General features: G+C 41.2%; 1 protein-coding gene across 5 annotated transcripts; it reads right to left on the reverse strand.

Annotated features, from left to right (window-relative positions):
• Positions 1-11,228: 11,228 nt before the first annotated feature.
• IFIT5 (interferon induced protein with tetratricopeptide repeats 5) lies at positions 11,229-21,290 on the reverse strand. 5 transcript variants are annotated; one of them, XM_089314797.1, is made up of 4 exons: positions 21,122-21,214; positions 19,647-19,982; positions 14,394-14,698; positions 11,229-14,217 (listed from the first exon to the last, which is right to left on the reverse strand). In XM_089314797.1, the coding sequence occupies exon 4, from the start codon at positions 13,902-13,904 to the stop codon at positions 12,777-12,779; it is 1,128 nt and encodes a 375-aa protein (XP_089170923.1). In that variant the 5' UTR covers positions 13,905-14,217; positions 14,394-14,698; positions 19,647-19,982; positions 21,122-21,214; the 3' UTR covers positions 11,229-12,776. The 5 variants fall into 5 exon arrangements, with proteins under 5 accessions (XP_089170923.1, XP_069913736.1, XP_089170922.1 ...); XM_070057635.2 differs by lacking the exon at positions 14,394-14,698 and having other exon boundaries at positions 21,122-21,269; XM_089314796.1 differs by lacking the exon at positions 19,647-19,982 and having other exon boundaries at positions 21,122-21,254.
• Between the last annotated feature and the right edge of the window lie 645 nt (positions 21,291-21,935).

Here is a 21,935-nt window from a genome sequence, read left to right on the forward strand (position 1 = left end):
AAGAGATGGTTTAGAAATAGGCCTTCAACTGGGCAGATATAATCCCCTAAATTATATTGCAATTTTCCAGTAACTGTAGGAGAGAAGATTTTTGATCGGAACTTCCAAAGAGGTTTGACCACTACTTCCAGGCTAAGTTGTTTAATTTGATGTTGGTTGACTAATGCTTCTCTTTGTGAGCGTCTGGGTGGGTGAAGAGTGGGAGACAGGGGAGTATACTTTGTTCTAGCAGTGAGTTCCACCTTCCATATTACCAAAGTCATGCTTTCTTGGTCAAGAGTTCAGTTCTTTCTGAAGTGCCTGAATCATTGCCAGTGTCTATTTGGCACCCACCTTCCTGGTCCAAATAGGTTTAACTCTGAAACTGTTTATTGTGATGAAACAGTGTGAGTTCATGGGAGTTTCTCTTACACTTAAAAGCTGGAATGTTTTAAAATTTTTCAATTCTATCAAATAATGGATTTTATCCTTATTGTCATAATAGCTACCGGTAACAGATAACTAGGATTTTATTCCATTGTACAGAAAAGTATTTGATAGGAGATATGGGAAGATATCAGATAGTGCTAAAAGACTGACATTAAAACAAAGCATTTTGTTATGAACTCTCAAACATATGCAAAAGTAGAAAGAACAGCAAAACAAAGTTGATGTACCCATTCCTCAGCATATACCATTATGTACCAATGTTTCCCCCTCCATGAAGAGATCTGAAATATATGAACATGCTCACAGCACATGTCCTCCAGCTGCCAAGGAATGACTAAACTCAGCAAAAATAATTTGTTCACATTGGCAGAGGGTATGAGTGGTTAGTATTGCATCACCTGTTAATGAGCCACACCGTTACAAAGCTGATGGGGCCCTTTCTAGCTATGAGATTGGAGTATTGAAATTACAGGTTAAAGTTTCCTCCTCTCCCCAGCCTCCTCATCAGACTTATGGCTGTGTCAAATAAGGGAAAAGTGCTTTTGAGGTTATTTCACTATTTTTCTTCATTGTTTAAGAGTCAGAGGTCCCTGAGGGGTATGAAATCCAAGATTGGTCTAAAATTTAATAAGAACCATTTGATCTTGAGGTTTGAATTGACATTAAAAGGGCATTAAAATTGGGGCTGGTATTACAGTGTAGCAGGTCAAACTGCAGTTCTGCTCATGACACCAGCATCCCATATTGGAGTACAGGTTCAAGTGCTTGCTGCTCCATCTCAGATCCAGTACCTGGGCCCCGGCCACCCACATGGGAGACCCAGATAGATTTCCTGTCTTCGGCATGGCTGTTGTGGCCATTTGGGGAGTGAACCAGCAGATGAAATCTCCCTATCTCTCCCTCTCTCTGTAGCTCTGCCTTTAAAATAAACAAATATTTTAAAATGCATTAAAATTGATATTTTAAATGCAATCTTTCAAAAATTTTCTCATAAAGGTGTTTGTTTTTTGTGACCTTTGACACAACTAGTGATGAAAGAGCTGGAGGCCCCTACCTGAGCAAAGATGAAAAATTCTCATTCATTCCTGGACAGCTTGCTTTTGCAGTTGGGGCCAGAGCAAGGTCATGGTGGGCAAGAGGTGGGGGTGGGGGCAAGGGCTGTGGAGCACCCTCTTTGTGTGACCACCAGAAACTGGCAGACACCTATGCACAGAGACATGTTATGCAGCACTGCCATCTGCTGGAATTAGTCAGAACACCACCCCCCCATTGGTGCTTCCAATTGTAATTCACTAGTACAGGCTGGCCTTAGAAGAAACATGGGTTGTTTCCTCCACTTCCAACGTCCCCACCCCACACCCTGCTTGTTACCCATCCCACATTTATCATCTTTCTCTTGCAGGTACAAATACTGAGATAAAGATGCTGTGTTGCAGGTTTAAGGATTTTGATTGTTTTTGTCAGTTTTCTATGTAGAGTATCAAAGTTAATGTAAATGATGATTTTGATTGGCTTGACTAAAATAGCCATTTATAAAATGTAAGGTTAAAAATATTTCTTGGAGTCCGCTTCCCTCTGAGGAACCAGATTTCCATTCTTGGTTGCATTTTTGTTTCCTGTTGTTAACCCTACCAATGTGCTAATTGATTTGATGTCATGATAAAGGATTAAATTGAAATATGAGACATTGAATCTTAAATATACATAAGAACCCAAATTTTTGTAAATGCTTAAACCATATGATATATGAGAGTAGACCCCATGTCTGGAAACCTAAAACATCCTCCTTCTATTCTATATACAAGTTATGATAAATAGTGATTGAATTTAATTTAAGATGTGTACCTACTATGAAATTGTGAGGATGCTAGTTATAATTTATTCAGAGGAGAGTGAATCCTGTTAAAATGAAAGATTCTGTTGAACTAAGCAACTTGATGAATTTGATTATGCGTAGGTGGGTCTGTGACTGAGTGTGAGGATAAGAGAGAGAAGTGAATGACTTTGTTCCTTGTTTTACCAAGAGAAAAGTGACTTAGGAAGTAGGCAAGGCCCAGAATCACGAAGAGACAAAGATCAGGAAAAGGCCAAGGTTCCTTTCCTTCCTTCTCTTTGCTTCCTTCCTCCATCCTGCTCTCTTCTCTGTTTCCATCTTTCTCCCCAGACACCCCCCCTCCCTTCCTTCTTTCCTTGCTATAGTCTCTATGAAGAATTGGTTCTATTTTTCCAAATCTTTCATCTCTAATTTTAACATTATTTAGAAAATATTACATAGTGACTAAGTGCTAGCTTCTAGAACGAGGCATCCAGGATTTGAATACTTTTTCCACATCTTACTAAGAATGTGACCTTGATCTTAATTCCAAATTCCAATTTACTCATTTACAAAAGGGAATAATTAAAATGCCTATTAATAGGAGTTTTGTAAAGTTTTTTCACAATTGAGATTATATTGGTTGGGTTGAGAATTACAACACAGACATTCTAATTCTTTTTTAAAATGGTTTATTTATTATCTATTATAAGACAGAGTGGTAGATAGATCTTCTGTCGCTGGTTCACTTCCCAAGTGGTGACAAAGTCAGAACTGGGCCATGATGAAGCCAGGTTCCAGGAACTCCATCTGGGTCCCCCATGTGGGTGTCAGGGCCCAAATACTTAGGCTATCTTCTGCTGCTTTCCCAGGCACATTAGTAGGAAGCTGGTCAGCAGTGGAGTATCTGAAACTCCAACTGATGTTCCGATACAGGATGCCAGCATCACAAACAACAGCTTAACCCAGTGTGCCATAATGCTGGCCCCATTGTACACAATTTTTAATGTCCATACTGAAAATGCAAAAAGCCATGTAGTCCTTTTTAAAGTTATTCCAGTGACTTCCAAGCTTCCAGTTTGGAATCAAATCTTCTTTAGGAGGATATCAGTTACCAATATCTTTAAATGTTGGTTCACAATCACATAAGCCCTGCCAACTCACAATTTAATAAATATATACTACATCCTCAAATATTCAATCTTCCATGGCACATTAACAAAAGCATTAGGAAAAATGACTACCAAGACCAAAGTATGTACAGAGTACACACAACTCTGACAGGCAACAATTAAGGAGGACGTTTCTGTAGTAGAATTGTTATTCTACAAAACAATAACATGGGAGTAGAAGAACTGAAAATATTGACATTGTAAGTGCAAAATATTGAAGGCATATTAAAATATTGAAAGCATATTAAAAGTCATTAAATCGACTTTAAATTTTCATTTAGGATGCTCTGTACTGTGGGATCTAGAAAGTCTCCCCACCACCATCTACAGAATGAGACAGTCAACGCCTCCCGTAATTCAATATCTTACTGTTTTCTGGTTGTACCAAAAAAAGGGAACAATCAGCAAATGATTTCACCTCCTAAAATATCATTTACAAAAAAACAAAAACAGGATGAGGTGGGATTCCCTTCTTTAAAACGTTTCCAGAGCTACTTACTTGCATTTACAAAACAGTTGATAAAAATATTCCTTTGGGTTGTACAAGAAGGGAGCCAGGGACACTGAGAACATGCACGCATGGTACTCAGACTTGGCTTCTTTCTCTTCTGCTTCATCAGAAGTTGGAGTCTGATGGTCTACAGTGTCTGTGTTCTGCAAGCAAGTCTTCAGACTCTTGGTGAGCCTCTTTGGCCTGTTTTCCTGTAGCTCTTCTTTTCTCTTCTGTTTAAAGCACTTTTTTGTCTGGTGGCTTCCCTTCTCCTGCGGCCTTTTTGGGCTTCATTCCCCTCTTTGCAGGAGCTGGTGTAGCTGACAACCTTGCCCATTGCCTCTTGGGCTCTTCCCTCACCATTCCTTCAGCTGAGTTGACCGTTCTCTTGGGCTGCAGAAAGGGCACAGTGCCAGGTGCCCACAGGCCTGGGCTGCTTGTCTGCTGCTGCTGTTCCCACTGCCCATGCTGCTGGGACCCACTATAAAGAATTTTAAGCTTAATACATGCGCTGTTCTTGGAGCAGCCCAGATATGCGTGTAATACACTGTATGGAGTTAACCACAGGAATTCAATATGTGACTTGAGCCAAGACAGAATATTACTGATTAGTGTCTTCAGTGTTCCATCCAGCTGGCATCACCATGTTTTCTTTTCAGAGGTTATCAATGTGCTCCCATGATGTATGGCTGTCCCAAAATATCTCAGCTTATTATTTATTTTTAGGTAACATCATGAAAGGAGGTATTGAGAATTTTAATTCATCACTCATAGAAGAACTCAGTTCAGAGGAGTTAAGGGCATATATTTGGCATTTCTGTGCATGTCTCTCATTAGATACTGTTTTTTTTTTATTTAATGGGAATTACAACAAAATGTTAATGAACAAATTTATCTCAGTAAATAAGAAACTGCCAGAAGAAGGAGGTAGTTGTGGTTGGGATGGGGTGTGGCATGATTTTATCTCAGAAAAGAGGACGCTAAAGAAAAGAAACCACATGTCAATGATCCACCAAACCTTGGCTAAGAAGAGAAGTGCAGAGCAACAGGGAGGCTAGTCCTGGAAGACAAGGGGGGAGGGAATAGGAAGATATTTGAGCAGAGCGTTAAGAGAAGGTGTAGCCCTTAAAAAGAGACTTACTATGTTGTTCTGTAGGGAGGGGAAAGAGGAAGAAAAATCAGGTGTGTGTGACAGGACGGTTTATCATAACCTGTGACAGTGACTGTGGTGTGCTTATAATGCTATTTTTAATCTTTGTAATATAGACTTTATTGATTTCCTGCTATGTTGCGTTAGAATTTATCTATTGAATTTGTAGAACTCTCATCCCAGTTCCTTTCTAGTTTGACTCAATTTTTACTTACCTCATCAATTAGTTTCATAATTCACAACTTGCTTGAAACTTTGACACAGTTTTTTTTAAGATTGATTAATTTATTTGAAAGGCCGAGCTACAGAAAGAGGAGAGACAGAGGGAGAGATCCTGCATTTGCTGGTTCACTCCCCAAATGGCCCCAATGGCTGGGAGTGGGATAGGCTGAAGCCAGGAGCCAGGAGCTTCATCTGGGTCCTCCATGTGGGTGCAAGGGCCTATTCACTTGGGCCATGTTCTGCTGCTTTCCCAGGTCCTTTAGCAGGAAGCTAGATATTGGAAGTGTCATGGCTGGGACTTGGGTGCATATACAGGATGCTGGCATCACAGGCAGTGGCTTAACCCATTGCACCAACACGCCAACCCTGAAACTTAATTATTTCATCAAATGTTTTCTGTATATCTTGGCTTCTCTTTTTTGTAAGATAAGATACTCTGTCTACCCTTCTGCAGTGGTTGAATGTTTTTGACCCCCTCACATGAGCTTCATGTGTTCAAAGCTCAATTCTCAACACAACAGTGTCACAGGCAGGGCCTAATGGGCAGTGTTTAGGTTGTACATGGATTAATGCCCTCATAAAAAGATTGCAGGAGTGGGTGCCCCCCACCTCTTGTGCTCTTCTGCTATGGAGGACCAGGGGTCCTCCCCTCCAGAAGATGCAGTGGTCAGTCACCATCTTGGAAGCAGAAACCAGACACCCTCCAGACACCAAACCTGCCATACCTTGATTTTGGACTTTCTAGCCTTGGAACCATGAGAAATATATTTTGACTTTTTATAAATTATCCAGTCTCAGGGGTTATGTTTTACCACTACAAATTGGATGAAGACAACTTCCTTTGTTTTGTATTTCTCCTCTTTGCCAACTCATATATTATCAAGGTTGTGAATGTCTATGTTTTGTTCTATAATCATAATTACTGATCTAAAAAGTTGAAAACCAATAAATAATCCTTGTATAAACACAATTTACAATATAGTCATTTAGGGTCCTCTAATTGTGTTTCCTCAGGTCTGTCACTTTGATCCAAGATAGGATTTGAGAGGTGAACTTCTCATGGCCTTCATGTTAGGCTTATCATGTTACCTGTTCTTGACCTACTCAAAGGAGACTGTTATAATTGTAAAGGCCAAATGGATTCTTATTTCTTATAACTCACCAGTTATACAAAAGTGTGCCACACTTTGTTTGATTTTTGTCATATTCTTTAATCTCAACAATAAACATATTTCATTAAAAAATTATCCTGGGCCTACCTTTTTTGTGGTTTGTATCATGTAGGCATGGTCACATCATGTGCAGACCAATTGTCAATTAAAGTTTAACCTGATGTAATGAATTTTATCACCAGTACAAATTCTTCCAAATGCAGAATTGTGCTACTGAGCCAGGAACCAGGACAGGATATGAGTCAACGAATTAGCTGTGAAATCTGAGTAAGTTATGTCTCCAGTCTGGGCCCCAAGTGTTTTTTTTTTTAAGAGTTAAGATTTTCCTTTTTTTTTTTTTTTAAAGATTTTATTTATTTATTTGAGAGGTAGAGTTACAGACAATGGGAGGGAGAAACAGAGAAAGGTCTTCCATCCATTGGTTCACTCCTCAAATGGCCGGAGCTGTGCAAATCCGAAGCCAGGAGCCAGGTGCTTCTTCCAGGTCTCCCATGCTGGTGCAGGGGCCCAATGCCTTGGGCCATCTTCTACTGCTTTCCCAGGTCATAGTAGAGAGCTTGATCAGAAGAGAAGCAGCCAGGACTCAAACTGGTGCCCATATGGGATGCTGGCACCGCAGGAGGAGGATTAACCTACTGTGCCACGGTGCTGGCCCCAGGTTTTCTATCAATAAAGTTGGTTGGAGCAGGCATTCTCTGAGGGTCCTCCCAGATTTGAAGTTCTGCAGATATATAAGGTTCTTCTTGAATTGAGATAACTTGAATCTTGAACTTAATCCAGAGTTCACAATAAGCAGGAATAGTGACTGCTCACATTGTCTTTGAAACTCTGGCTGATAGCATATGATCAACGGTTAAGAATAGTTCTGCACCCAGAGATGGGAGAAAATACTTCGAAGAGTTCCATTACTCTGAAGCCAGTTTTCCTGCCAGCTGGTTTATTATTTGCTGAAAGGGCTTTTCTCGGCTTTTGCAGGGTGTGGAGAAACCTTCACAACTGAAAGAGATAATTTGCTGGAGTGCCTTTGTGATTTGGAGAAGAGGCACTTGTTTTCTTCAAGGGTGAAATTGCTCTGAAGGGCAAGCATGCTCCCTTGCCTAGGCCTAGTTTTTTATTTGTTTAATAGAAAAGAACTCAGGCTTGGCATCATAGAGTTTTCTGAGGCTCGACAGAATGAGTTTATCTAGGAGGATATACTTTTTAAAAGACTTATTTATTTGAAAGTCAGAGTTACAGAGAGGGTAAGACAGAGAGTGGTTGGTCTTCCATCTGCTGGCTCACTCCCTAGATGGCTGCTGTAGTCAGAGCTGATACAGGCCAAAGCCACGAGCTTCATTCAGGTCTCCCACATGGGCCCTGATTCTCTGCTTTTCCCAGGCCATTAGCAGGGAACTGATTTGGAAGTAGAGCCACTGGGACATGAACCAGCACCAATATGGGATGCCAGCGTCACAGGCAGCAGCTTTACCTGCTATACCACAAAGCTGGCCTCAGAGTAGGCCTTTGCCTTCAAAGAATATATATATATAGGAAAACTTCAAAAGGGGGCCAGCACCATGGCGCAGTAGGTTAATCCTCCGCCTGCAGTGCCGGCATCCCATATGGGCACTGGTTCGAGTCCCAACTGCTCCTCTTCCAATCCAGCTCTCTGCTATGGGCTGGGAAAGCAGTAGAAGATGGCCAGTGCTTGGGCCCCTGCACCCGCATAGGAAACTAGGAAGAATTACCTGGCTCCTGGCTTCCCATCAGCACAGCTCTGGCCATTGCAGCCATTTGGGGAGTGAACCAATGGAAGGAAGACCTTTCTCTCTGTCTCTCCCTCTCACTGTAACTCTACCTCTCAAATAAATAAAATCTTTAAAAAAAAAACTTAAAGTCCATGGGCAAATGGAATTAAAAGTTCATTTTCATGCAAAAACTTAGTTTCTAATACATGTTATACATGAAGTTTTTAAAGAGCCCTCATATACGTGTGTGTATATAATCTTAGCTCTGTTTTCTGGAGTTGTCTGAATCCCAGATGGTAGCAGTTGCTATAATGTAGTTTCTCTTGACCCCCTACTGCATCCTACCCTCTGCCCTCTTTGCCACGTGGTAGAAAGAAGTGAAGAGGACCCAGCCAAGGGGGGACACCTTAGCTAACGTCCCAATGCAAAGTTTACCAGTGTCTTCAGTGTTGAGAATGACTTCAGTTCTTGTTTGAAATGTTTTACTTGAGACAGAAATGTGTGGAGGGAGCAAAAAACACATTGATGCGAATTTACATACACTTGGTGTTTTAGGCTGCTGGTATCCAGTATCAGTTTTCTTGGCATCTTCACCTCTGTTCATTGCAGTACATATGCTTCTAAGGAAGTCAGTTCCTTTTGCCCATTCCTGGCTTTCTGAGCGAATTATGTGGCTCAGAATTCAACAGCATTGATATCTTCCTTCTCCAGACTATGATGGTTTAAAAACCGGCATGTTACCCTTAAGAGGGTTCTACTGGACTGCAAACTTGGACTTCCTATATAGTTGTGGGAGACATGCTCTTTTATACTGGATAGGATCAAGAAAGTATGTGACAGCCATCGCAGGATCACAAGGTAAGAGCTTTCTCATAATGCAGCAGACGTAGGTAAGTACCTTTGAAATGGTGAGACCTGCATCTTGGTCACACTGCTTAGGTCAAGCTTTGCTTAAAAATGTAATTTACTTTTGTTACGGTTTTAAAGCCCATTTTAAGTTGGGTTTTCATATCCTACAAGTGAATTTTTCCTAAATTTTATAAAGCAATATGGGTCACCCTAATTAAAATGCTGAGTGCAACCAAGTGACAAAACATTTTTAAAAAGCCAACTAACTGGCCGGCGCCGTGGCTCAATAGGCTAGTCCTCCACCTTGCGGCGCCGGCACACCGGGTTCTAGTCCCGGTCGGGGTGCCGGATTCTGTCCCGGTTGCCCCTCTTCCAGGCCAGCTCTCTGCTGTGGCCCGGGAGTGCAGTGGAGGATGGCCCAAGTCCTTGGGCCCTGCACCCGCATGGGAGACCAGGAAAAGCACCTGGCTCCTGGCTTTGGATCAGCGCATTGCACCAGCCGCGGCAGCATTGGAGGGTGAACCAACGACAAAAGGAAGACCTTTCTCTCTGTCTCTCTCTCTCATTGTCCACTCTGCCTGTCAAAAAAAAAAAAAAAAAAAAAAAAAAAAAGCCACCTAACTGCTCAGGAACAAGATGTGAAAGACATGCTATAGAATGGTATGTGTGGAAAAACCTACATGTGAGAATAGGTAACAGGTGGATGTTTTGATTTTGGCTACTTTAATAGATGTATAATTCATACCAAAAAGGGGGGGAGTCATTCTACCAGAATCTTAAAAACTTACTTTGGATGTTAAGTTAAACTCTGAGCACAAACTATCAGCAAAGAATAAAGACAATTTGGAGATGCTTTATACTGAACATGTTGGGGAGGAGACCAGAAAGTCTATTATGGGGACAGAGTGAAAGACAATGCTATGCTTAGAAGATTCAGGGGACACAGGACACAGTTTCAAATATGTTAATAGGCATTTGGTTTTCGGCTGCTTAGCATCACTTGACATCCAGTAATTGTCTCTTGTGTATTTGGAGACCCACCTGTCCCTTAAAATTTATCTAAAACCACCACTAATCCTGGACTATTAAATTATATCAGCCACTACATTCCCATTTTTGCTTAGGTCAGTTTGAGCTAGGTGTTGTGTGTTTGTGTGTGTGTGTGTGTGTGTTTAAGCTTTTTATTCAGTGGGAGAAATGCAGAGAGTGAGGGCCCTATCTAGAAGAGAGAAGAAAATCCCAGTTCATACCAAGCAACAGGAGCCAGCCACATGGAGGAGCATGTAGGCCAGGAAGCATGAGGTGGGTGGCCAGAAGGCCATGTGCCCTGGAGGGACAGGGGCAGTGAGCCCCACACTGGCGTAGTGTCGTAGTGTAGGCCCTGCCTGTCTGGGGTCTGCAAATCTATCTTATCTAATAAATTCGCTTTGTGAGCCGGAGCAGTCTCGGTCACTGCCAATGTCTGTGTCCCCTGCATGGTCAGCTACTGTGGGTTTTTTGTTGTTGTTTTTCCATTTGCAGTCATAAATTCTGATACAGAATGCCACTTTAAAAAGGAGAATTTTTGGGTCTCTAAATAGAAGACCAAAATATATGAACTATAGATAAAAACCTTCAGTTAAACAGAAGAAATTAAGAATAAGGGCTAAAGATGACATAACCTGCTTAGGAAGATAATTCTAGATTCAAATTTTGATTATTGACAAAAGTAAACTCATGTCTTTTCAAGCTCAAAAGTCTACGAAATCACCTCTATATAAATCTTAAGAGGGCAAGTACAATTACTGAAAAAATTTGTATTACATTCAGTTTTGATTAGGTGATCTGTATTTTCTGACTTCTTATGTGTGATTCAGTGTTTTAATGGCTATTGAATTTTAAAGTCAACAGACCTTACATAATTTTATTTTGGATATGCAGCTTATAATCTTTACTTTGATATTATAACTATATTTCATTGTGCTTAAAGGCCTTACCTGGGAACACAGCCTTAATTATATTATTCCCAGGGAAAGAAATGACCTGCTTTGCTAAGTAATAGCCTAAAATATCTGAAAGAGCAAATGATTCTGATAGGTCTGGACTTCAGTTTTGAATTCCTGGAATTGTTGAGTAAGATTATTCCCTTCCTTGTTTTTCCTTCTTAAATAGATGAACCAAAAAAAAAAAAAAAAAAAAAAAAAAAAAGAGACTTCAGTCAGTAAAACATTTAAAAAGTTTAATTCATGAAATACATGGCAGTATATACATATGTGTATATATATATATATTTGAATGTACATAGAAAAAAGAAAAAAGATACAGAAGAATACATAGCAAGTTTTTCTTTATTATAGAGTTAAGATACAGAGTTGGGATAGGGTAAGGAGCATGGCCTGCCTTTAAATTAATATATTTGTATATTGCTTTAAGATTTTTTTAGTAAAAATTCACTTTATAACAATCAAAAACACAATAGAAATTTTAAAAAATAAGTAGTAGCAAAAAGTAAAAAACACATAATTTTAAAAGCTACAATAGAAAAATGCAATATTAAATCACATGGAATGCTTTTCTACTAATAACTACTAATAACTGTGGTGGTATATACTTGTGAAGTCTATATGCAAGCATTAGAAAGGCCACGTTTAACATCTCAATTTAAGAAGTCCTCTGGGATAAGACTTGTCTGAAAACTGTGTGCTTGTCACAGTGGATATTAAAACTGAATGCCAAGCTTATCCAAGATCTACAGGAAAAAAAAGACATTATGGAAACAACATACTTAAAAAGCTTCACAAAAATCAATTTAGAATACCAAAACAGTTAATCCAAGGCCAGACATTGGGGGTATAAGAACTCTCTAACCAGTCTAGACCCAAACTTAATACACTGAAATTTTGGCAATCCAGAGGTATAGGTTAGGAACATCTAATTTTCCACTTGTTTATAATTTCTTCCAATTTCTCATTTGGGCTACAATGATTTAACCTAAAAATACTGCCATTTTTAAATGAAAGGAATAAGATTAATTCCATCTTTTCTATTTATTATAGCTTTATTTTTCTAGTTTAAAAACACAAATTTAGTACTAGTAAGTTTCCATTATTCATTTTTTCTGAACATTTTGGAAACATTTCTCATGGATCCCTGAAGTTTTGTATTATTTAAAATTTGAGGCAATCTTTTTTTCTCCTATTCTATTTTCCCCTCCTTTTACTGAAGTCACTAGAAGTGAGAAACTTTTTATCATGAACTTATTTGTTCCAACAAAGAAGATTCTTTAGGTGACTATTAGGCTGGTAGTTAAATATCCTCATCAAAATAAAACGTCTGTAACTGGAAAGTTTTATCTTTTGTAAGCCATATAGTTAACAGCTTAACTGTTAAAATTTTGCACTCCTGAAAGACTGTCTTTGACCTAAGTATCAAAGGTAAGATTATATTCACAGAATAAATATGAGAAGTCTGATAAAAACTTAATCATAAAATTATTATAAATAGCAGGGATAAAGTCATAATGACCAAGCAGCTGAACTTTTTGATGTTTTTCAGTGGATTACAGTATTTCAACTAGGGTAGGGGGACAGAAAAAAAAACAACAGAAGATTCATCATAATGTACAGGAAGTATACAATATCAGGCCCAGTACAATGTAACTAATCAACATTGAAACATTGATTCTATAATGACTAATGGATTAAAACAATAAAGATATAAGAACCCAAAATGGAGGGGAATGCTTAGAACTGCTTATCTCCTACTGTATGTATTTAAATGGAGAGCTGGAGCTCACAGAGAGCAGTAAGGAATTCTGCATTTTCAGGATCTATCTTTTGGGCTTTCTGGTAATACGCAGCAGCTTGCCTCTTATCTCCTTCAAGCTTGTAAACAAATCCTAGGGCACTTAAACTCTGCACATCTGAAGCATTGTGACAGAGTCTCTTGGTAGCCAGTTTCTTCAGAGCACTTGTCAGTTTCATGTGTAGGGATGACCCATGTTTGACCTTTAAGGCTTCTAAATAATGATGGATGGCAGCATAGTCTGACTTACGGTGAAATTCCTGAAAGCGGCCATAGTGGTAGTGGATCTGCTGTTTGTGATCATCAGTTATGTGCTCTAGACAAAGGGCTTTCTGGAAAATGTCTTCAGCATTCCTGTGCTGGCCTCCTTCAGCATACATGCTGGCCAGGTCCAGGTAGGCAAATACAAACATAGAGTCTTGCTCCACTGCTGCTCTGAAATGAAATATAGCGGATGCTATCAGCTCATCAACCTTCAGCTTATCCTTTCCTTTAGGTCTATTACGTGTGGCCTTCTTGATTTGGATCATTTGTGCCCGGTAGCAAAGTCCCATCTGGTGATGCAGGAAAGAAGAGTTTGGTGTCGCCTCCAAGGCCTTTTTCAACAGTTGGAGAGCTTTGTCCCAGGACTTTTTTCTCCTGTAGAATTTGGCTGCATAGCGAAGGACATAAGGCTGAGATGTTTGTTCCAGAATTTCTTCAATGTACCTTTCCCCTTCAGCCTCTGCATGTACATCTTGAAGCTTCAGTGCCAGGAAAACCTTAATGTAGGTGTCATGTGGGTTAAGAGCAACAGCTTTCCTCAGTGGTCCCAGAGAAAAACTCTTTATAGACCCTTCCTCGTCAAAATTATCCAGCCGATAAACTGTGATGGCATAGCCTATGTTAAATTCTGGATTGTCAGGTTCTGCTTCCAGAGCCTTCTCAAAAGCGACTTTAGCTTTTTGGTAATACTTTCCTCCAAATTTCAAAAGTGCCCATCCTTTCTCACAATCAATTGCGGGACACTGCAACTTATAGTTAGAAGGACTGGACAATTTTTTGCAGACATTTCCTACCTGGTCTATGTACTTCTGAACCTCTTCAAACCGGCCCATACGGTAAGACACCCAGGCGTAGTTTCCCCAAGTGACCAGACTTCGGACTTCCTTTTCATCTGCGTGTTCTTGCTGGATTATTGCTTCTGCTTGTTCCAAGCACTTGAGGGCATCTTTGTTTTGGCCTTTTAGGTGTTTAACATACGCCAGTAGGTTATAAAGAGCAAGTCTGGATTTTGTGGTAAGAAATTCAAGCTGCTGTCCAATTGTATCTTCCACTTCAAACAGATCAATGTCTTTCTTAAGTAAATTCCATGTGAAGTGACATTCTAATTCCAACAGTATGGCCTTCAAGGAATCCTTGGAAATGTCACTGTCAAAGACAAAATCCTGTTTAGTTTTTGAGGAAATACTTTTCTAAACCATGAGCATATCCTTGGCCTAACTAATTTTATCTCTCATTTAAACTTACAGTTAAAGCACTAGGTTTCCCAACTAGTTTCCCCTCAAAATAGTAAAGTTCTGTAAGTATTTCATTTAAATACTCACTGTATTAGGAGGCTGGAGCTGTGGCTCACTTGGCTAATCCTCCGCCTTGCAGCACTGGCATCCCATATGGGCACCAGGTTCTAGTCCTGGCTGCTCCTCTTCCAGTCCAGCTCTCTGCTGTGGCCCAGGAAGGCAGTGGAGGATGGCCCATAGTCCTTGGTCCCTGCACCCACATGGGAAACCAGGAGGAAGCACCTGGCTCCTGGCTTTGGATCGGCGCAGCGCCGGCCGTAGTGGCCATTTTGGGGGTGAACCAGCGGAAGGAAGACCTTTCTGTCTCTCTCTCTCACTGTCTATAATTCTACCTGTCAAATAAGTAAAAAAAAATACTCACTGTATTGAAAACCAGTTGTGGAGTGATGACAAGTTTTCTGTTATACAGAGGTATTTCATTTTGACAGTTACTGACCCTTGAAAATTAGTTTAGTTAATACAGAAATAGATATTCTATATTATGGGTAGTAAAAGGAGAGAATAAGAAGTGTTAAATAAGAAAAGATGTGTGCTGAAGAGGACAGAGAAGCCAAACACATTTATCATTTTTGCAAAGAAATGACAAGAAAAAATAAGGAAGCACCACAGGGAGGGGGTAAAAAAAAAAGCATAGAAATTAGGCAGAAAGAGGTATAATGAGAGAAAGGCTCAAGAAGCCCCAGTGTGAGATATGCTAAAGAAAACAAATAGAAATTTACAGAAATATGGGAGCAAAGAAAAAGGGAACCTTAGATTTTGATATAAGTGTTACATCCATCTGACTTATGAGGTTGTAGGCAAAAATTAAAGTTAACAACTACTATTGACTGACTTATCATTGTCTTCAGTTCAAGAAAAAACTGTTGAGTGCCCTTTATGCCAGGCCTAGGGTAATCTCTGCAGCACCCCTGGAGGCACTATCTCTGAAACTAGGAAGATGAAGGCAGAAGAAGCGTAGGAAATATTTGTTAGGGAGATCCTTTTATGTGTAGGATGTTCTGGGAGTGCAACTGTGGATAAGATGCAACACTGATTATACAGAGCCTACGTAAGGAAACAATTACATGAAGTTCATATTACAAGGAAAAGGTCAATTCTAACTCCGTGTTCTAATGAAGTCCCATGGAAACAACTGAGGAAGGGCACATAGTCCAGGGTTATGAACATTTGTTGCTTTTACTTATCAGTTGCCACCAGTAGAAACAAGAATTGCTGCTTTTGGTTTTCCTTTGTGGAAACCACCTCTCATACTCTAAAATCTGTAAGATTGGCGCCTTTCCACTTCCGTCTGAGGGAAGGCACAGGATATCTCAGTCATTCCCTGGACCCAGTGGTTTATCCAGATAGTCCAATTAAAATCTAATTTTCCTGAAATGGGATTTCCTGGGACTCTTTGTCTTTCCTCTAAAAACTTTAACAGGGTAGAATTTGAGTATAAGCTTGAAGTAGCTAGTGGCCATCTTTCTGAACTCTGGAGGAGAGCCTGCTTGAGAAAGAGGCAAACACACAGGAAATCAGAACTTGGAAAAGAGATAGATTGCTAATGATACCAAGTACCTGTGCAGTCCAGTTGTCTATCCCTTCCTCAAAATAATCTCCTTCTCTCTCTCTATCAGCTTAAGCCAGTTTGAATAGGGTTTCCACTGTCTATAACTGATGAAGTCCTGAATAAGATATTTATTTGTTGATAGTTTTCTAACTTTATATGGACCATAATTAAGGGTGACTAAAAATTAAGGCTCTGCTCTTAGGGGAGGGAAATACCTTAAATATGGATGAAAAGCCCTCTTATGTGTACTGTGTGTATCTGAATCTCACTGTCTGCTGCACAGAGGAGCCTTCCTTTTGAATATCATATAAGCATGTTTGCATAACTATGGTAATATTTCTGTCAATACACATTTACTGATCACCTCATGTCATGCATGCCAAACAACATTCTATAGAAGATACAGTTATGAGGAAGACAGAAACAGGTCCTTTCTTATGGTAATTTAGTTCTGGGAAAGGTGTAAAGTGATTCTACACACTAGTAAATGATAAGAATAACAACAATTACAAAACAAAAACTGTATAACTCACTGGAGTGGTATTGGCAGTGGGAATACTTTCAGTTATGGTTGACATGGAATAGCTCTTGTGGAAAGCTGCGATTGAAGTTAAGATCCCAATATGAAAAGCAGGCATCAAAACATGGGCCAGAGAGAGGATAGGGTGAGAAGCACTGCTATGTTCCTAAATCTGTATGTAGAAACACATGAAATTGTATCCTTTAAAGAAAATTTTTTAAAAAAGATTTTACTTGAAAGCACAAATAAAAATTAGTAACAGATAAAAAATTTTTAAAAAGTTATCAAAATGATCAAAACCAGTGATTTGCTCCCAGAAAACATTTAAAAATGTCTGAAGACACTTTTGGTTGTTACTACTTGGAGAAATGCTACTGACATCTAGTGAGTCAAAGCCAGGGATACTACAAATATCCTAAAACAGACAGGCCATCCCCCAACGACAAAGAAGTACTCAACCCAAAATGTCAGTAATGCTAATGCTGAGAAACCAGCAAGTGCAAGTGCCCTTATGTGGGAACAATTTAAGAGGGTTCAGGGGGGCCAGTGCCATGGCTCACTTGGTTAATCCTCCGCCTGCAGCACCAGCATCCCATATGGGTGCCAGATTCTTGTCCCGGTTGCTCCTCTTCCAGTCCAGCTCTCTGCTGTGGCCCAGGAAGGCAGTGGAGGATGGCCCAAGTGCTTGGGCTCCTGCACCCACATGGGAGACCAGGAGGAAGCACCTGGCTCCTGGCTTCGGATCAGCATAGTTCTGGCCGTAGTGGCCATTGGAGGGTGAACCAACAGAAGGAAGACCTCTCTCTCACTATCTAACTCTATCTGTCAAAAAAAAAGAGTGTTCAGGGACAGAAGGAAGAAGAGTAAGCTGGAAGCATAGTAAATAAACTAGGAGGAAAAAATGGATATGAAGTAGAATGGCAGGCAGGGATATGCAGATGTACAAGACCAAACTGGCTATAATGAGGAATTAAATTTTATTCTAAGTGTAATAGGAAACAATTAGAGATTTTAAGGTGGGGAAATGATACTGTTTGCTCTAAGTTGAAAAAATATTCTCTTGGGCTATTCTATGAAGAATGTATGACAGGGGTCAAAGATGGGAAACTGGTGGAGAGCTATTTATTCAATACGTGTTTATTAAGAGCTTATTTTATGTGGGGGACTCTTTTCTGTTCTGTCTTGGGGATACAGCAATGGACAAAGAGGAAAAAAAAAATCCCAGACATCATACAGCTTACATTGAAACAGGAAGGTGCAGTGTGCCATAAAAAGACAAAAAAATCTGGAATATGTGAGATGATGAATAAATGCTAAGAATAAAGTTGGAAAGCGGAATGGTGAAGTTGAAAGGGGGTCTATTTTAATTAGGATGGGTGGATAAATCTCCCTGCAACAAGGAGGCGCTGTTGAACAATCCAAGGAGAGATGAGGTAGGCTTATGGGAGGTACTTCAAAAAGTTCCTGGAAAACAGAACTAAATGATTAAGTTTTTATTGGTGTAAAACATTTTTGAAACTCATGTAGATTTTTGTATACATATGTTCCAGGAAGTTTTTGAAAGTACCTGGTATAGGGTTGCAGTAGAAGGTTCCTTAGAGGACAAGATGGTCACATTTCAGACAGACTAGAAAGATGGAATCAAGGATACACTTAACACTTCTGACTTGAGGAACTGAGTAGATAAATACAGAAAATGGAACTATAAATATTGAGATGCCTATTAGACATTCAAGTGAAAATTTCAAGTTTGAAATTGGGTAATATAAAGAAAATCCTGGAGATGAGGAGGAATGAAGTCAGCCCTGGGGATGTAAAATCGGGAATCGCTGACACACAGATGAACTTTAAAATCATGAGCCCTAGAATGTGATTGCCTCAGGAGTGAGCAGAGATAGAGGAAAAAAGTAATAAATGGATTGTTCAAACACTCCAGGTCCAGCAGAATAGAAAGACCAAGAAAGGAGGCCTAGGAAGATTGTTGAATGAGGAAGTCTTAAAAACCAAGAAACCTGGTACAATGGAAGCCTAAGGAAGAGAATGTTTATTTCAGCAAAGACAGATGAAATGTTCAATGAGTAAAATGATTCTAAAAGTTGAGAAAATGAGGAGAGAGATCTCCATTTTGGCAGCAGAGTTGTGTTGGACCTGATAAGAGCAGTGATACTACAGATGAAAGCATTATGGAACTGGGCCAAGGGCAGGACAGGAGTCGAGGAAGTAAATATGGGGAAAATAGGCCACTCTTTCAAGGACTTTCACTAGAATGGAACAGAGGAATAGACATAGCTGGAGGTAGGTTGGTTTCCCCATTCTATACCACAGCTGCCTTTCTGTTGAGTTTGGGCAAAACTTTGGTCTTTTTGCTTACACTCTTGGTGCATGAATTACACTGGACAGCACCACTGAATTTAAAAAATATAGACATTCTGTTACTCTCCTGCTAAAAATCTTCCACTGGCCTTCCAATATCCTTAGATATTAATCCAGCTCTCACTTCAACTGCGGTAAAAGAGTTGGCCTTACCACCCATCCAACCTTCTTTCCTAGTATTCTCCCCACTGTTCACGGTGCTTTGGGCATACTGACCTATCTAGAGAATACAAAGAGGAAGGACTGGCACATCTGTTGTTCTCACTCTGCCTGGTTTAAATCTTTACATGACTAAGTCTCCTGTCATTCAGCTCAAATATTCCCTAGCTGAGGCTGCGTATGGCAACGTTATCTAACATAGCTCTCCCCAATTTAGTTCATTCTCTAGCTCATTACACTCACTTCCTGAATTATACTTTTTACTTACCCACTTATCTGTTATGTGTCTATCTTAATCCATTAAAACATAAGCCCTATGAAAAGAGGTACCTTTTTCCAAGTTTGGCTTTTTTTTTTCCTCTGTACTCCTAGCATCTATTACCTAAGACATATAACAGAAGCTCAATAAATACTTGTTGGATGAATGAATGCAGTTATGTCGTGGCAGCTCCTGGCATAGCTAGCCCAGAAGTATAGGCCTAGCATAAACCAGTACCTGAATTCCAGCTGAGCCTGCCGCTCTCTTCCTGCTAAAGGCTCCATATTTTCTCCCATTTCAGTAGCCTCTGTCCCATTTGTTTTACAGCTTGGAACTCTCTGCCTGGCTCCGAGTTGAGATTTTGAAAATTTTAGACTGCTTCCCATGATCCTGACTGGGGAAACCTAGTAGGAGGATTACCTCTTGGTAACAGTTTGTTTCTCCAGTGTAACCGCATGGGCAAGTGTTACGCCCTGTATCCTACTCAGATCCATGAAAGTGAGGTCTTGTGGGTTCCCTGTCGGTTAAAGAGTAAATGAACTGTGGCCTGTGTTCTGAAGATCTCTAGCAGTTTGGCAGCAGGAGGCTGAGGAGGGCTGCTCAGGCTTTGTGAACGTGGCTGTGAGATGGCAGAGGAGCACTCTGCCCAGACTGTGCAGTTCAAGCACAATTGGATGCAGTGAGGAGTTTCACTGTTTCAGCTTCGTCTACCGAATTTAACTCGTCTGAGCAGCTGGTAGAGAAGGGCTGTTGCATCTGGAAAGGCAACATTTATCTTTATGTAATTTCTTTCTTTTGCTAGATGGGGGCTGTCTTTCACTGTTGGGAAGATGTCCCCAATAGGGCCCATCTCTCTTCCATTCCATCATATTCAGACAGTGCATCCCACCGCCACCCATTTTTCTGGTTGCTTCTTCAAGCCCCTTGCTGAAATCTTCCTCTTTTCGTACAAATGGTGAAAGTTAGGCATTTAAATTTTAAATTCATAGTAACAGCACCAACTGTGCATATAAAAATTTAAATTTATAGTAACAGCACCAATTGTGCACATATTATGCACTGAGAAGTCAATTAACTACTTCCAGTCCCAAGAGCTGGATAACACTAATATTTACAGGTAAGGTTAAGAAACTTCGTTACATGTCCTCCACCTGGGAGGTGCTGAGGGTGGCATTAGAACACAGGACTATGGGCTTACAGGCATGGTTCACTAACCCCGTGGAGGGCAGGGTCCTAGCCCCCGGGGACACAGAGAGGGTACGTACGAAAAGTACTCTATCACGATAAATTAGTAAAGGAGACAGATAACAAATCCTCATACAATGCAGAGGTACCATCCGAGAAGGAACCCACAGGTGGGAAAGGCGAGACGGCAGCGGGAGACCGTGCCACACCGTGGCAATGGCAGCCAGAAGGAGGTCCTGCAAGGAGCCGCGCAGGCACTGGCGACCCTGTCTCTGAGCAGCAGCCCCAGGAGGGGACTTGGGGGCCTCCCGGGAGGCGGCAAGCTCCACCAGAGCTACTAGCGCGCCAGAAGATGCTGGCTGGCCACCGCGAGCCCACGAGGTCCCCGTGCCGTGCCGGGAAGAGCCTCTGGCAGGGGACAAGTCTCCCAGGGGACGGGCTCTCGGAGAGGTGGCCCGATCCTCCTCACTGACCAGTCGGTCCAGGCTTTCCTAGGCATCCCTCCTCCCCAAGCGCGACTTCAGAGCGGTGGACAGGGACAGGGCTCGCGGGGTCGTGCCAAACACCGACCCCGGCTGGCTGAGGGGCGTTGTGGGGCTGGATCCTATGGAGGGCCACAGCGCTGGGATGGAGAAGAGGAAAAAGGACGGTACCGGCTTGAGCTAGAGGCCGATGCGGGACTTGAGGAGTTGTGCGGGAAAAGACCTTACCTCATGGCGACTGCCACCGGGAGTCGGTATCCACTGACGCGTCCTCCAGACCCGGCTGCGGGAGGCGAGTGCGCATGTGCGCGCTCCCCGCCAAGGCATTTGCAGAGGCGGGTGTGCGGGAGCTGCCACTCTTTGTTGAGGGAGGACCCGAGCAGGAAAAGGAAACTAGAAAGCGAATCTGATTGCATCCCTGCCCCTCTCGGAAAACGAAACCTAGAGAAGGCAGGGGAGGGGGAGGTGGGGAGGAGGGAGGCGTTTGGTTGGAGCAGGGCTCCTCGGAGTTGACTTTGACTCTGTACCACTGCACTGAGTCCACATGCCACTCGGTTAACTTTTCTGTAAATTAGGGAAATATAGGGGTGAAAAGGTGTGTACGTTTTAAGTTTTGATGTTGCTGAATAGCTTTGCAAGGAAGTGTATGCAGTCCCACCCATAACTGTATGAGAGTACTTTTATCCCCACACCCTTGTCAACCTGTGTGTGATGAGGCCCCAGTCAAGATTGGGATGATAATGAACAGAAAATGTCAAACCTGTATGTTATAAAAATTTTTTTTGGCCTCCAAATTCATTCATTGATTCAACAAATGTTACTGAAAACCTGCTAAGAGCCACACTTTGTTCAAGGGACCTTCAATACAGAGTTGGGGTTCACGGTGTTTGACTACTGTAAGTAGGGTGCGGGGTGGGGGGAAGGCTTCTCCGGAGCAAAGAGCTGAGTGCTGTGAAGAAGTGAGCACTGGACTTGGGGCTGGGAAGAGTGTTCTGAGCCTAGAAAACAGGAAATGCTGAGGCCTTGCAAGAATTGGCAATCC

The sequence above is a fragment of the Oryctolagus cuniculus genome, chromosome 15 (genome assembly GCF_051225735.1).
Source record: "Oryctolagus cuniculus isolate XC-2025 breed Fujian yellow rabbit chromosome 15, ASM5122573v1, whole genome shotgun sequence".
Taxonomy (NCBI): domain Eukaryota; kingdom Metazoa; phylum Chordata; class Mammalia; order Lagomorpha; family Leporidae; genus Oryctolagus; species Oryctolagus cuniculus.

Coding starts and splice junctions, on each gene's coding strand:
- IFIT5 (XM_070057635.2), bottom strand. CDS start 19,720: ATGGATCTGAGTAGGATACAGGGCGTAACACTTGCCCATGCGGTTACA. Junction 14,218..19,646: donor AAACAAACTGTTACCAAGAG/GTAATCCTCCTA, acceptor TGTCTTTGACAG/TGACATTTCCAAGGATTCCT.